The sequence below is a fragment of the Epinephelus lanceolatus genome, chromosome 8 (genome assembly GCF_041903045.1).
Source record: "Epinephelus lanceolatus isolate andai-2023 chromosome 8, ASM4190304v1, whole genome shotgun sequence".
Classification (NCBI taxonomy): Eukaryota; Metazoa; Chordata; class Actinopteri; order Perciformes; family Serranidae; genus Epinephelus; species Epinephelus lanceolatus.
In genome coordinates, this window is record NC_135741.1 from 10,774,185 (window position 1) to 10,791,038 (window position 16,854).

General features: G+C 41.2%; 1 protein-coding gene across 1 annotated transcript; it reads right to left on the bottom strand.

Annotated features, from left to right (window-relative positions):
* Positions 1-396: 396 nt before the first annotated feature.
* Positions 397-11,028, bottom strand: LOC117257786 (transmembrane protein 198-like). Its single transcript, XM_033628109.2, has 5 exons — positions 10,805-11,028; positions 8,050-8,340; positions 2,063-2,638; positions 1,254-1,381; positions 397-1,098 (listed from the first exon to the last, which is right to left on the bottom strand). Exons 2-5 carry the CDS (start codon positions 8,195-8,197, stop codon positions 949-951), a joined length of 1,002 nt encoding a protein of 333 aa, XP_033484000.1. The 5' UTR covers positions 8,198-8,340; positions 10,805-11,028; the 3' UTR covers positions 397-948.
* Between the last annotated feature and the right edge of the window lie 5,826 nt (positions 11,029-16,854).

The window sequence follows — 16,854 nt, forward strand, 5'->3', positions numbered from 1 at the left end:
GATAAAATGATTTAATTGTGCAGCTATTCTAGACTTTTGAAATGTTATCAGACTGAAGTGATCAAATCCCAGTAGTGAAATGAGCCATTTCATGGGGATTGTGATGCTCGAAGAAATTCATTCAGTGATTGACAGACGTCTCTTTTACGATGTAAGACGTTGTAAGTGGCTGCAATGTCAAATTGGCTTCAAAGCCCAGCGCTGTTACTTGGGGCTTGCATGCAAGGTTCTGTCTTGTGTTTGGTATGTCCAATCTGGGCTACTGTAGAAACATGGCGGTGCAACATGGCGGGCTCCATGGAGGAGGACCTGTTCCCTATGTAGATACGAGATACTCTTTATAAACTAACACAAGTATTAGTAGTTTTGGGTAATTATACACTAATGAAAACATAATCATAAGTATTTTATTCCATTTTCTGCCAACAGATCCCCAGAAATCTACAGATTGCTCCTTTAATTATTGCTTTTGGTGTAACACAGTCTTGCTATCAAGCTGTCTTATTCCTGTTAAATCAATGATTTATTTGTTTATTGTCAAACAATTCCTATTTGTTTTAATGTATATCCTTATTTTAATTGCAATATTTTGATATGACTTAATTTTTTATAACAGTAACACTTGAACTTCAAAAGAATTGCAACCCAATCTAATGTAGACATGTGGTACATTGTAATTGGAGAACAAAAGATTATTATGTCATCTTGTGAAAGAAAACAGCTTGACACAACACAAAGCGTCTGTGAGATAAACTGCTGATGATCATGAGTCTGATGACTCTGCATGTTGTGTTGCTGTAATTCGGGGGATGATCTCCGAGCATCTCAAATCACACCGTGTGCATGTTGATGATTATCTGGTGAAGCTGGTTGAAATGTCTCCATGTAAGTGAACATCTCAGAGGAATGTTCAGTTATCAGTGTATGATAATACAGATATTTGCTCCTTCAGACCGTGAAAACAGGCGAGGCAGCAGTCAGAGGCACCATGGAGCCCGTCTCAAAGTCAAAGTCTATCAGAGTGTGTGTAATGGTGCTGATGCTGCTGGCGGAGGAGCCTGTTCCCATCTGGCGCTCCTGAAGGCTCTGGAGGTAACTCTGAAACAGGAGGAGGAGACACTGTTATTGCACCGACCGTCCACTGTCATTTTATGTGATGAGGCTATTTGTCAGGCTATCAGAGGGAACCGAGAACACTGATTGTCATGGCTGCACTCCTCTCTGAATGATTCATTTGAATCTCAGCCACTGACCGGTGCCAGGACGTCCCCAGCATAGCGTTTCAGTGTTGGAGGCCTGCGCCGACGGGGTGGTGGAGGTCTTCTTCTTGACTCTCTGTATCTGTGCTTCTTAGCATGTTTGTTGTGTTTTTTGTGCGCAGCTGGGAAGCATTGAAAGGGGAGAAAAAATAAAGTTAATGGTGGTTTTGAGCTCAAATTTAAAGTGACAGTTAATTCCTCTTACTTGTAATGTTGTCTATCAATCTAGATTGTTTTGGTGTGAGTTACAGTGTGTTAGAGATATTGGCTGTAGAGATGTCTGCCTTCTCTTCAGTATAATGGAACTAGACGTCACTCAGCTTGTGGTGCCCAAAGCACCAAAAAATACATTTGTAAAACTCAACAGCAATGTCTCTTTCCAGAAATCATGTTTGTCAGCTGTTGCTGCTGGTCATTTGACCATTTTTTGGGGCTTATTGCCTCTATTTGATGGGACAGCTATAGTGTGAGGGGAGAATGAGGGCCGTGGGTTGGAATTGGACCCTGGTCACTGTGACACGGACACAGCCTTTGTACATGGTGTGCCTGCGTTACCAGGTGAGCCAGTAGGTGCCCCTCATGTGACCATTTTTCACCTAATTGAAGGTGTCTGATCGTAATAATTTAGAAATAATGTGTAAAATGTTTCTCTGCAAAACCTTTAATGAGATTTTCTGTAAATGTATTGTTAGTGCACTTTATTTGCATTATGATATTTTACTCTAATCTAATGATTTCAGGCTGAACTTGCCCTTTAACATAAAATTGAATGCATCCGTTAGTGCAGATTGAATTAAACTCACCTTCTGTGTGTGATACTCCTTTGGCAGTAAACCTCCATTGCACCAACACACCTATCAGACCCAGAACAGGCCATATCCCAGTGATTGCCCAGTTAAACCAGCAGAGTGGACGTGGGACGCCTTGACAAAACATATCATACACCTGCTCCGGCAGCCTAAACGTCCCCACCAGGTAATCCACACACAGCATCACAGTGGTGGCTCCAAACACAGATGTGTAGACAATGGTGAACAGTTTCTGCCACTGAAGTGTGAAGAGCCCAGTGACGATGCTGGCGGCCAGTACGACACAGAGAGGCAGCCACACTGGAGTGAGGCTGTGAAACTGTCCAATGACCAGCAGGATGGCGAGGGAGAGCAGGCTCCCCAGCTGCAGGCCGCTGAGCAGGAGTCCTATTGTGGACACCAGCATGGTCATCAGCCCGCAGAGCACCCCCACGCCCAAGCCAATCCCTGCCTTTGTCTCTGACCCCAGCTGGGCATCCAACAGGGGCTCTTTGTGGTACAGCAGGAGAACGGCTGCTGAGCCAAACATGAAGCCAGAGAAGAACATGACCATCTTGAAGCAGCGGTATCCTGAAAAGAGCAATGAAAATTAAGTTTAGATGGGACTGTAAAACATATGGTACCATATAGTCATCCATATGTACAAAGGTCCATGGTGTGTTACAGTAGTAATGTGTGAGCATGGGCAGATTATGAGACAGTGGGCCCCTCAACAGACATGAAGAAAGCCCCACACACCTCTTCGACAAAGGAGGAAAACACATCGACTTTGTTTAGCCTCTTTTTGTTGTTGTCTTGCATCTCTTTGTAGCCATTACGCATCTCTCTGTAGTTTTGAGTCCCTTTGTGGTCATTTCAACACTATATGTGGTCATTTTGAGTCTTTCTGTAGTCATTTAGAATTATTTGTAGTTGCCTTGTATCTCGTTGTAATCATTTTGTGCCTTTTTGTGGTTGTTTTGCCCCTTTTCATAGTCATCGCGAGTCTCTTTGTGTCTCTTTGCAGCTGGTTTGCATCTCTTAGTAGTCTTTTTGTGTCACTGTTCAGTTGTTTCATCTTTTTTTAGGTCATTTTGACTTTTTCGTGGTTGGTACGTATTAATTTGAGTGACATTTTGCATGTCAGGGGGGCCCCTGTCCCTCAAACTCTTACATTGACTGGATTTGTGGAAATGCATCAAGTTAATTACTGTATTAACCAAGCTCTGTGAGAAAAGTAATCACTGTGGTGCTTGTTTCAAAGGTCTGACTCAGGCTGCACAAATCACTCACTGATATCACTTCATACTCAGCTGTCAGCTCAAGTTGAGAAGCCCTGAAACCGGTCAAGTGCTTCTGAGCGAGTCCCCAGGAACAGCACCAAGGTCTGAGGCCAATTAGACATATTGGTCAAACTGTGTAATTACAACTTCCTGGTGCAACAGGGGTCCAAAAACATTTTTCTCACACACAGTAACAGGAAATGGAGCAGCTGAAACATGGTGGATACATTTTTTGAGCATCACGACCGTCTCAAAATGACATCATCAGAATTTGATCCATTTGGTACGGTAACATTTGGAGAGTCTAGAAGAGCTGCACAATTAAATTACGTTATCCCCATTCAAATTAACAGAGGGCCAAACTGTAACTTAGATGGCCCAGCTGGCTCTGATGCGCCTGCTCTGTGGGCGCTGGGGCTGCTGGTGGATTCACCAAGCTCTGGGTTACTGACCTGGTGACTTAAGTCAATTAAAATATGACTTCCTTTAGTGAGTGACTCATACAAACTTGAGTCAGTAAAAAGAGTCAAACCTTCCATCCCTATATTAAAGTATTTTATGATTGCTTTAAATGAAAGTTTCAATATGGAAAACTCTAAATGCAAAGAGCCAAACTGACTTGCCGTTTCTTGCTTTTAAACACAAAATACTGTCTTCACACACAAAGTGCAGAACACAATGTTCTCTGCCCTCAAAATAAAGCCACTTCATATTAGCACAAGTTTTTATGCTTACTACAAAGTGTACAGACCACTGACTCACTGTTTGTAAGCATTCCATTACAGCATTATTGTAGTTTACTGTGTTTTAATTAAAACTTATAAGTTAAGTGATAGAAATATCTAAGGTTTGGGGTCTTGAACTGAAACAAACTTTGTGAAGGATGCTGAAAAAAGTAAACTTATTGAGTCAAAAACAATCACAGTCATCATTTAGATGCTAGACTACATCATTCATATTACAGTAATACAGCACATTCACTAAATAAAATGATCAGCGTTTCCCAACTGGTGGGTCGCAGTCCAAAAGTGGGTTGTGAGTCCATTCTAAATGATCCGCAAGTGACGTGCGAATGTTTCAAGTTTGTAAAAAACACTTTATTTTGAAGTATAGCAAATTTCCAAATCAAAGCATTTATTTTGAAGTGCCGTTCCTGCTGTACAGTGAGTGAATAATGGACTTCTACAACCGCACACTAGCTTGACGACACAAGCAAACACACAAGCAGTAGCTCAGTCCATAGGGACTTGGGTTGGGAACTGGAGGGTCGCCTGTTCAAGTCCCTGCATGGACTGGTAGCTGGAGAGGTGTCAGTTCACCTCCTGGGCACTCCCAAGGTGCCCTTGCCCCAACCGCTCCCTCACTCTGACATCTCTCCACTTAGTGCATGTATAGGTCCTGTTTGTGCATGCCTGTGTGTAATTGACAACAAGAGTGAAAAAATTGAATTAATAATTAATAAAGTATATATAGTGCCTGATGCCAGAGGTGCCCAAGCACCGGACTTCGACGAGACTGAGACCGAGTTGCATGGCCAAACGCAAGCATGCAATGCTTAAGTTATTAAACCCTGTGGACCTTGAACCGATGACTTATGAGAAATCTGGACCCCGTGGCTGGACCAGCTGGGAACCACTGCTCCAAAACATTTAAAATCATGATCTCTGCATGTATTGCACATTTTTCTTTCACTGCAATTTGAATAATTTTGAGGTTATGAACATGCAAACCTTCATTTTATGAAAAAGAATTACTGTTTTATAACATTATTTGATATTAGCAGTTTTAATTTGAGCCATAATGAGTTTTATGATGTTTATGAGACTTTGAGGCCAATATTTGGAATATAGCATTTGGAGTTTTGCAAATTATAGTTGTAAAAATTGTGAAAATTGAGCCATTGAGCAACTTGAATACACTGTAAATGTGATGAAGTACAGCCTGCTTTTAGTTTGGATATTAGCATATAGATTCTGAATGTCCTCACTGACCTAAATGTAAATGCTCCAACACTGAGAAGCAGTTTCATAACACTACAGTACTCTGACAGAATTTTAACTGAAAGCTGCTTGGAAGACCCTGCTGATGTTGACGGGTCACACATTGCTGAAATTCATTTTGTAAGTTAATTTGTTACAGTTTTCATGTCCAGCTCCATCAGAACTCAGAGCTGAGACAACTCCGACAATGCTCCGTCCGCCTGCACCACTGACACTGCTGATTTTCTTCAAATGATTAATTATTTACAGTCTTAAAATTCCTTATGCAACACTGCGAGAGTTGCTGCAGGAGCACAGGCTTCAGGGCAGCGTGTGTTTACATAATGTCACATGTTTCGGGTCCACAGGTCACACTCCTCCTAATCAGGCTCACAGTTTGTATTTATTGGATTTGTGTCCACATATTTTCTCAGTGAAAACAGAAACAGAAATAAAACTTTGTTGAACTCTTTTGCCTCATATTGCTTTTTTGGGGTAAATCCTCCTCACAGCATTATTACCCAATATACAGCTCTACAAACTGCTGTTACACAGAAAAACAACTTCACTGTCAGAACTCAGCGCTGAAAGATGCACTCAGATCTGTTACTTAGGTAGTAATACCACAATGTAGAAATACTCTGTTACAAGTAAAAGTCTTACTTTCAATTTTTTTTTACTTAAAGCAAAACTAAAATGACTGGATCATAATTATTGAAGCATTAATGTGTTCATCACTTTAATGTTGCAGCTGGTAGAGTTTGACCTTACTTTAATGACTTTATACACCGCTGGGTAGCTTGTGAATTTCCCCTCAAGGAACAAGCAAGTTTTATCCTAATCTATAATACTGCATCATCATTTGACTCTCTGTTGGTCCGCTGGATCTGTAGCAGACTAATTCATCAGCCAAGTGGCTGCTCCTACCACAAAGGAGTTCAATCCCCCCAAAGAGCAAATATGCGAGCGCTGTGCCGGACTGTCATGGTGAAGAGACAGCTGAGCCAGAAGGCAAAGCTCTCAATTTACTAGTCTATCTATGTCCCAACCCTCACCTATGGTCATGAGCTCTGGGTAGTGACCAAAAGAATGAGGTCACGGATACAAGCGGCCAAAATGAGTCTTCCCAGAAGGATGGTTGGGCTCAGCCTTAGAGATAGAGTAAGGAGCTTGGACATTGGAGTAAAGCCACTGCTTCTTTGTGTCGAAAGGGGTCAGTTGAGGTGGGTCATGTATCTGATCAGAATGCCCCCTGGGTACCCTCCGATAAAGGTGTTCCAGGCACATCCAACTGGTAGGACACCCCGGGGCAGACCCAGAACATGCTGGAGAGATTACATATCTTGTCTGGCCTGGGAACACCTTGAGGTCTCCCAGGAGGAGCTGGAAGGCGTTGCTGGGGAGAAGGACGTCTGGAGTACTCTGCTCAGCCTGCTGCCCACACGACCCAACTTCGGATAAACGGTTGAAGTAGGTTGGATGGATTTATTTATTGATAAATATTTACCTGCCTCAACAATGTCACACCAGCTGGCACTGTTTTCATCATGTCTGTGTCATCATGGCAAAATGTGGTCCTGGTGACACCATTTGAAGAAACTACCGCAGAAGCAGTTTTGGGTATTTTGTGTTTGGTGTTTATATCATCTGTCAGTCTGTCTGTCTGTGGACAGATTTTGTCATTGTGATAAAGTCACAACCGTGCAAGATGCAGTCACAAAACAGGTGTGCAACTGAGATTAAAATGAATGCTGAGTTCGAAGATGGTAGTGGTTCGAGCAAGGGAGCTGGAAGTAGGGATGGGGCCAAGGTGGCAATCTGAATCATTTCCAAGGGCCCGCTCTCTCTACGAGCTCCTCCACCCCACGGGCCCCAGTGCAACCACACTACCTGAACTGTCTAAATGTACACCCCTGATAAACGTTTCTAAAGTAATGTGGTATATAAGCTGACTTTGCCATCAGGAGGTGAAGGGGATGTCAGATAACGTGACACCTAGGCGGGGGGGCCTGCCAAGTTGTAGACTACTGTTCAAGAGCAACAAAAACTGCTTTTCCAGCGGGGATAGTGCCATGAAAAGTGGTTGTTTTTTATCAAGCCATCGCTGTGTTTTCTGCTGGGATTGTGCCCCCCAAACCAGGTATTTTGAGCCAAAACATGATCTTTTCCTAACCATAACCAAGTGGTTTTTGTGCCTAAAATGAACTACACCTTAACCATAGCATTGTTGAAAGTATTCATGTATCTGCTAATAACATATCTGTGGTTTGCAGAAACAAACAATGTCAACATTTTTTCTGGTGATTGGGTTGACTATACACTCTGAGATGTCTTGGGAGTATAAAGCTGCAGAAGTGCCTCAAAATTATATTTAAGTGTATTAATTGAGTAAATGTACTTTCCACCATTGAAACTAACATGAGCTTTCATCAGGTTTAACTTTATAAAAGCAGTGTGATGTCACACATTACAACAGGTGGCACCTCATTAATGCTGCCCGTGTCAAATTCAAACAGAGGCCTCCATCTGCCTCCTCCAGCTTTGTGCTTATCCACCCTAAAACCCTGACAGCTTTCAGACACCTGCCACTGCCGGTTTAAGCCATCAGGTGAGCTAATAAAACATTTAGAGAAACATGAAAACAGTGAACAGCAGGGACGTGTTGAACTTAAAGTAACCCGTCCTCACTGCTGTAATATGTGTATACAGGTAATATCAGTCCTGGTGTTGTGATACATACCGAAAAAGGTGTAGATGAGGCCAAATGAAAGGCAGACGGAGCAGACAACAGTTGGGATGACATCATACTTGATATTAATCTCAAGTGTACATATGTCCACCTCAGCTAAGCCGGGCTCCTCGGTAACATAAAGTGAAGTGACTGCCATCTTAGAGGATTATCACTGCTGTTGCTGTGCAGGTGGTCTTTGTTCATTGACGGGGGGAAACTGGAACGTCCCCCATGTGGCGTTCAGGAAAAGAGGAAGCTCCCGAACGAAGAACTTGTACCAAACGGTTTCCTGTTGTGCACCTGCAAAAAGCAAAAGTTATGTCAGTTTCCATGGCAACATAAAGTCAGCTCCACTCAGTTTGTTTTCCAGGCTGATGACCTGAGAGCTCAATCTTCACACCTCATGAACATCCTGGGAAGTAATCCTTCAAAATACTACTTTTATTCAATTTGAATTCATGTTGTTATTTGAGTGTAGACATGAGAGGATGTGGCTCTTTCTCATGTGCCAATTTCCTGTTCAGGAACCAGAGAAGGAAACTGGGGATCCCCTCTGAGTTCAACGTCTCTCTTTCCTGGTTCTTTTGTTTACGAACAGGATACAGATGAGGAAATGACCTTGTGGCTCGTGGTCACCGTCATACAGGTTTATTGTTCCCAGCATGTGGTTAGGTACTCCGTTTACTGAACAATATGACAAAAACAAACCGCTGACAAACAAGCAAGTGGTGAGAGAAGTATTCAGATCCTTTGTTTAAGTAAAACTAGAAATACTACAGTCTAGAAATACTCTCTGATCTCTTTTTAACCTACAATAATATCTTGATTTAAGTGCTAATTATATTTTGTATCATTAATCTTACTAAAAATATAAATGCAGCTAAACAGTACTCTTTGGCTTCTAATCATAGGTGAACTTATTTTGGTGCTGTACGGTGCCCATCTTTTAAAAGGTATAGGTGCTTGACCCTGTCTCCTAGAAATTACGTTTGTATGTAAGTGCTTTCTTAATTACGTTGTTGTGGCAACATAGTTGCTGCCCGTATTATGTTCAGAGACAACCTTTCTTTCAGGTAACAAAACACTACATTCATGAACCACTTATGTACCACTGGATGGAGGATGGCAGGTGTACAAAATGCAGGATCTTGGATCTTGAACTTTGGGTTTGCATCCAGACTTCTGTCTCAGTTTAGGCAACAAAAGCACTTTAAGTAATTTTAGGGAAAGATCATGAGTTCGGCTGAATGTTACTAAACAAAGTAATAAAAAAAGATAGTAATGCTGGAGTCACTACGACTGGATACTGTATTGCAGTTTTGGCGGAGAACAACTGAAATATGTTGTCAGTGAACATTTTGCTGATTCATTCAGTATCAACTTTCGCGACTTGCCAGATGTGTTACTTTGCAATGTTTCCTCATTATGTTAATACAAAACATAACTTGCTCAGCATTACATTTTCCTTAAAACATATTTGCTGTTTCTAATCAGTTGTATTTAAATGTAATTTCGAGGAGACATGGCTGAAGCGTTAAATAGTGCTATAAAGAAACATTACAGGTGCCACATAACACTATATTGTTTTTACATTTTAGCCTGGGGGACCTTAAATGATACCAGATAACACCATGGACAAGTCAACATGCTTCTAAATTACACTTTTACATAAAATATATATGATTATTAATCATTTCGTACAAACTGTTGGCTTAAAAGTTTCAGAATCCTGTAGTAAACATTTACAAATTATGATTCAAACCTGGAACATTTCTATGCACATGGGGCAAAACAGGTGATAGCCACTGCTTTAACTTATCTTTTTTTCTGGAAATACATAGTTTGTAGGCTATTTTAATAAAGTGTTTTTATTCCTTCCCCAGTACACTAAACTAAACTAACTGAAAAACCAGTAGAGAACTTTCAAAGTACAATACACAGGGTTAAAAGGTTCTTTATTGGTTCTCCAACTTAGTTGAGTTTAGTTTTCTGGGAAAAGAACCAGTAGAGAACCCCTAAAGAACCATAAAGGGGCTTAAAAAGGTCTTAATGTGGCAGCAGTGCTCTATAGCATCTTAACCCACAGTACAGAACGAAAGAGGAACTATCATTTTTCTGTAATGAAGTAAAAAGTACAATTTTTGCCTCTCACCTGTTGTGGGAAAGTAGCATAAAGTAGTACTTTGAACCGCTGGTGACAGCTTTGCCTCACTTATAAACTTCAGCAATTCAATATGAATTATTTATTTCTCATCTGAAGGACACTAAAACCAACTTAATGAGTGAATCACGTTTACAGACTCGTTCTGTGTTGGCTCACGGTGTAACGTCTGTCTAGCTCCAGTGTTTAATACTGTGAGGACTTTGAAAGCTGTTGAGGCAGATCTCACGGTCAGCAAATGGAATTAGAGGAGCTTTAGCAGGTGAGCCATCCTCCTGTCTGTTTATCTTCACTCTGTGTCCTCTCGTAAAGGTGAGTGTGAAACACAAAAACACTTACACTTTCTTGTTGGTTACAGGAAAAATAAAACTTATTGAGTGCCGTGTAGAGGATGAAAAGCTCCTGAAGTAATTCCTCTTTTATTGGTTTGGTTTTGTGAAATTGCACTTAATGAAAAATTACTTCTGTAATGTCTTTGTGCAATAAAGTGACAGTATCACCTACAAGATCAAAGGATTTCCTAACAAAATATGTAATAAAAAACAAGATAAATCTCTCTTAAATAAAAGCATGACATGAAGAAATAACATATCTGTGGCCTACCTGGAATAAGGCATATCTTCACAGAGAAAGTGTGAGCTTCAGCAGAGAAGCAGTCTTCTGTGGTAGTTTGTCACATTCCTGTAAAGCCAACAGGGAGCTGTCAGAGTCTGTGTGACTGTGTCGTTCCCTCTGTGAGCTGTGGGCGAGACTCAACGTCCGACCTGTGCACATGTGAGCAGCTGACGCCTGACTCTGAGAGGGGGACCATCTGCTCCCAGTGACAGTAGGCGGCTGCTGCCAAGTCCAAGGCCGAGCCAGCTGAAAGTCCAAGCTCTCACTAACTAACCGTGATCCTACTGGAGCCTTGACTTTGTCTCTGCATCAGCACGTCAGAGCTATTATTTATTTCACTCCATGTGGCACTTTTAATTAAGGTTAACGTCAGCCAGAGGTAAAGGGATATTACAGTGGAGCCTCTTCTGACCCCTAAAATGTCTTTTTTTCAGGGACTTTCCTGAAGAATCTCATTTAATCTGCTTGTTATTGGACAGACTTTACTAGGAAATTAATGTACAGGGTCTGTGAGGAATAACTACAGCTATTCTTCATGTCTCGGGGTTTTAGCGTTGTCTAAGGGAGTGTCAGTTTTCATGAATTTATGACCAAATACATGCAAAACTAATGCTTTTCCCATCAGCCTCAGTTCCACTGCATCTGATCCATTAATAAAATCTTTGCGTGTCAACCAGCAGTGGAATGTTACTAAGTAAATTAACTCAAGTACTGTCAGTAGTATTTCCATTTGATGTTTATGCAACTTTATACATCTACTTCGTGTCTCAGAGGCAAATGTACTTTTTACTCCACTACATTTGTCTGACAGCTTTAGTTATTTACTTACTACAGGATACATTTTTCATCCACTGAATGTATCTCAAAATTTCATAATGTTGAATGAACTGAGGCCCCCATTAGACAGAGCACATTTTCATAGCATGGGGCGGCTTTTTGTAATGGCTTTCAATGAGAGTGAAGTATTAGCTGAGTGCTTCCTTAATGTGTTGGGAAAACTCCTTCTTCTCCTAGTATTTTGGGGCATTTATTGGCAGACATGGAATACAATAATCATAACCATGTTTTTATTAGTTTATAATCACCTGAAACTGAGAATCGTAGGGTTTTTGTAACCTTAGAACCACATACAGATCGGCAGTACAATGGCTGTAAGGAACAAAACATTTAGGCTACTGGGAACAAGCCTTCACAAGTTAAGGGGGGACTCATTCATTCATATCTTGAAGTGAGAGTTCAAGAGACCCCTTTGAAAATGGCAATACAAGTTGTTCCCTGCACCGCTACAAATATATGATGATCTTATAGAATATGATGCTTTGCTGTAGATTAAACTACCCTGCTGCATTTAAAGGAATCAGAAATAGCACAACTTTCAACATCTACAGCAGCAAAAAGTTCTTCAGCACAAAATACTGCTGTGCAAGTTAAGCTAATGCACCAACAATAGTCAATATCTGTCAGGAAGTTTAGAACAAGGCAACAAGGAAGTGATCCAGACATACAGGAACAGGTCAGTGATTTATTAAACAAGTGCAGATACAGTACAAAAGCTTATAGGCAGATTTCAGGGTTAAGGTTGCAGGTTCAGGTGGTTGGAAGCAATATTGACAATCTGGCAGGGAGTGAGCAGACATACTGAAGGGCTGATGAGAAGACCGGATAACAGTTAAGCTATTACAAGAGAGTCAGGTGACTTGGAGAGGTGGGAAAGTCTGAGGACATCTGGTGGATGAATGGAGGCAATGCTCGGAGCTGGGGAGAGACAGAACTGAGGCCTTCTGCACACAAACATGGATATGAAAAGGTAGCTTTCTCTATGTGTTCTGGCATTTTGTCCAAACACTGAAAAAAAAGATGTTTTGTAAAACCACGACCATGCCGATTTGGAAGGCATGTTTTCTTTAAAAATCTGCAGTAAAAGAAACACAAAACACGACCATTTAAGATTGCATGCACCTCCCCTAAGCCAAAATAAAAAACATAACACCCTCCCCTCTGCCTTTTTGCACCACCCGCCCCCCCTCATAAATAACAAACAGTCCCTAAGTCTCCTTAAACTCAAAAGCTTATGAGCAGATTTATACATGTGTTTTCAGTCGCGCATGAAAGACTTCACATCCAGTCGAGGGTTGAATTATGGCACAAACACAACAGCAAATGTCACGGGGGGAAGGAGCAGATTAATAATGACAGCAGAGATTGTGATAACTGCAGGGACACTGAGCTGCAATAAGGTTGATAGAGCCGCTGAAATGGAGCTGTCTGGAAGAATTACGCTCCTCTTGTGAGAAGTGTAATAAAGACAGTACCAGCTCGTAGTCCTTTCATCAGTCAGATACGTCGTCCTATTGTCTGCTTCAGAAGATCAAAGGAGAGACATGCTTTTTAAAAGTTTAGAGATCAGGTAGAAACTGAAAAACTGTACTTTGTTAAGAACGGTGGAGAAGTTATTTGATTTATTTTTAGCCACGCTAGAGGCTCTAGGGATGGCAATGTGTGTCGGTCAGTCAGTCCATTGCTTTGGTTCAGACTGAAATATCTCAACAGCTATTACAATGATTACCATGAACTTTTGTACAGATATTTCTGATCCCCAGGTGATGAATAAAGTCCTACTGACTTTGATGATGATGAGTAGTTAATGACAAAAGACAAATAATTATTTGATTTGGAGTCACTTTTGGATGTTCAGTGGTGCATGTCAATTAATGCTTGTCACACGTATTGTGTCTTTTCATCAGTTTTTACAGAAAATGTGCCTAAATAAACCAATAAACAAAACACTTCATGTGGTAGGTTTACTTCCTTGTGTTTAGGCAATAAAAAATGTTGGAAGGTTCAGGACAAAAGAATTTCTCTGCCCAAAAAGCTCACCTAGCAGAGTGTATGCCCCATACAGGCTAAATCCTTCACAGTGGTCGGGGTTTGAGTCCATCCCGTGGCCCTTTGCTGCATTTCATCCCCCTTCCCACTTCTTTCCTATCATTCTTTGGATGCACTATCAATAAAGCAATAAAAAAAATAAAAATAATAATCTTTTAAAAAAAGTATTGTTACTAACCTCATGCAACATACGTCATGTAACATATGTCACGACTATAGCATGCTACACATACTAGCACTCTACATTTGTATTAAAATAACTCGATAACTGAGGAAGCCTCATGGATGAAAGGTGAACTGTCCAATTGACCTGCCCCGCCCTCAAACGCAATGAGCCAATTGCAGTGAGTATAGCCATTCCCATACACTCGGATATTCTCTGCCTGGACGTTCATTGAAATGTATTACAGAAAGTCAGTTTTTTCGGTTTTATGAGCTTTTTCAGAGATTTGAAGTTTAAAAATGGTCAAACGGTGTGCATGGGGTACAAGCAACTCCGACACAAGGTATCCTGAGAGGCTGGGCGTGTATTTTTGTATTTTATACCCTTTCCTAAACTACATGTGTGTCTCCTTTGGATAAAGTTGTGTGGTAACGTTAGACCACAACATCAACTCAACGTGAATAAGATTAACAATGATGTCTACATCTATTCTAAGGTAAGTCAACATTGTGTTTGAGCCAACATATTGTCACTTTGCTGGAAAGAAATATTAAGTTATCTTTAACATCTCCAGCTAACGTTAGCTAAAGTTAGCCTAACGTTAGCCTAACATTAGCTCCTAGCTGCGTTGTTCATCATGTCACCTTGTTTGCTGGGAGTTCATTAGTCTATTTTGTTCTAGTTTTGTACTTTGGTGATCGTACATCATTGTTAGCTGTTGTCCAAAGGGCTCTAGTTAAGCTAACGTTAACTTCTGGATCTTAGCTTTATTAACTTATCTGTAATTGCAGAGATAACAAAGGTTGGCAAACGTTATGCTGAATGATTCAATGTAAATACTGTAGCACCAAACTAACAGAGAGACGCTCTTGGTAAAGATGGTAAAAAGGCCGTTATCCTTTTCTCATATTCTGAGCCAAAAACCTTAACTTCAGTGGCACTTTAACTTGTTGTCTTTGATGGTGACGGCAACGAGGTGTGGTTCACAAGCGTACACTGTGACCTGTAAATTTTGGCTTGTAATTTAAGCTTTTCATCGATCTTTTCAACAATAAAATGATTTATACATCCCTCCAATGCGTAGTTTAGGCCCTTTTGGTTACTTCTCAATGACATCTAATTGTTACTGTGACACCTGCCATAGCACTGGTCACTGAATGTTGATATTTTGTCCAAGTGAGTGGAGGGGGGGCGTGGCTTAGCCATAGGTCAATTGCCTACGATATAGCCCTAAAGATAACTCGATTGCCTTTTGTTTTCACACAGGAAACAGACAGTGGGCTCCCGGGTGAAAGTCCAGAGTTTGTATGACTCAACCACCACCCCTCCTGCCCAATATAGACTTTCTTGCTCTTTATACTACGGTAGTTGCCACCAGTGTTACAAACTGCTGCTGTTCCGTGCCTCTCGTACCACCACACAAGATGCCTCTGTGTGTCAGTGCCTGACGCCAACATCACTGACAATGCATCGTTATTTGACAAGTTAGGAGTGAGAATGGGCTGGATGTTTGTCAATTTAAAAGAAAACTTTGCAAGCCGAAACTGATGAAGTATAAGACTTTGAAAGTACATAATTAGAACACCTACACGTTGTGTAAAGTGCAACACACACCGCCGCCATACGCCGCGCATCAAAACGCCCGCCTCCATTATATTCTCATGGCAGCCGTAGTATCAACTCCGGTTGTTTCAAATTTTTAATAAGACGACTTTGATAAGAAACTCCAACTCACTCGTGAAATCCAAATTGTTGTTGCCTCAAAGTTTTTCCTCTTCTTCTTCCGTTACTAGCAGTTGGCAACCGTTGGCAACTAGTGTAGGTACAGCCACCTAGCAGGCTGGGGTGGGAGATACACGTCGACGGTGCTGCTGTGCGCCGCTGCCAGTGTGTGTTGGGGGCGGCACTTGACGGCCACAGTGCCGCGCTGGCGGCGGTGTGTGTTGCACTTAAGTGATGTCATAGCTTTTTCCTCTTGCTGAAGCGACAATGCTGTTTGTTTCATCCTGTGACATAATCACACGAGCAATGGGTCTTGCTCGTTATTTAACTTCCCAGCTGATGTAGCTGGGATGTGAGCTGCACGTAACATTGTGTTCTGCCTGAACTAACGCTATGCTCAGTGTTTAGGAAAAACATCATGGTTTGGCTCAACATTCATACAGGAAGTGAACACCAGGCTCCTGGCTTAAATTTTGGTGTCTGTTGGACCCATCCACTGCTCCTTCCGCCCCATCTAGCTGAACTTTCCAGCCCCATAAGTTACGTTGTTTGCTGGCGGCCTTTCAAATTGACCATGAAGGATGGCTTTTCTTGTCGATGTCTAACCTGGATATCACTGACCAAGCGGTGGTATTTGACAACTGTAGAATGAGAACAGGTTGCCCATGGGGGACACCAAGTGGGGCAGGATTTCGCCTCTTTAGACTCTTGTTTATAAATCACAAGTTTAAAAAATCATGTTCAATTTTATTGTGTTATTTCTCTATTGATCTAAAATTAATTTCAAAGGAAGCAATGTTTCCTAACAGGAAATTATTGACTTATATAGTATGATAGCTTTTTAAGGGGTGAGAGTACAGTAGAGAAAGATCCTCCCCTCCAGGGATATATAAAATTACACCTCAGTATTGATGCCCCCGGAAATACAAAACCATAGGGTTGATCGATTGATTAAACCTCCCTGTGTGCGATTCTTTATGACATTTTTGATTGCAGAGCAGAAAGTATTGATCACGACTGACCATTTCACGTCTGTACATTAAACGTGTTTTTCACTTGAATGCCTTAAAGAACCATTAAAGGGAAGGTTTATTGCATATAACAGCTGAGATGACACACACACACACACACACTGGCTTAGATAGATAGATAGATAGATAGATCATCTGCCTATTTATAACACAAATCTGACAAAGCTTCAAGCCCATCAAATGAACAACATCAGCCCTTTCAATTCCAAATATTAAATAATGTTTGCATTAATCAG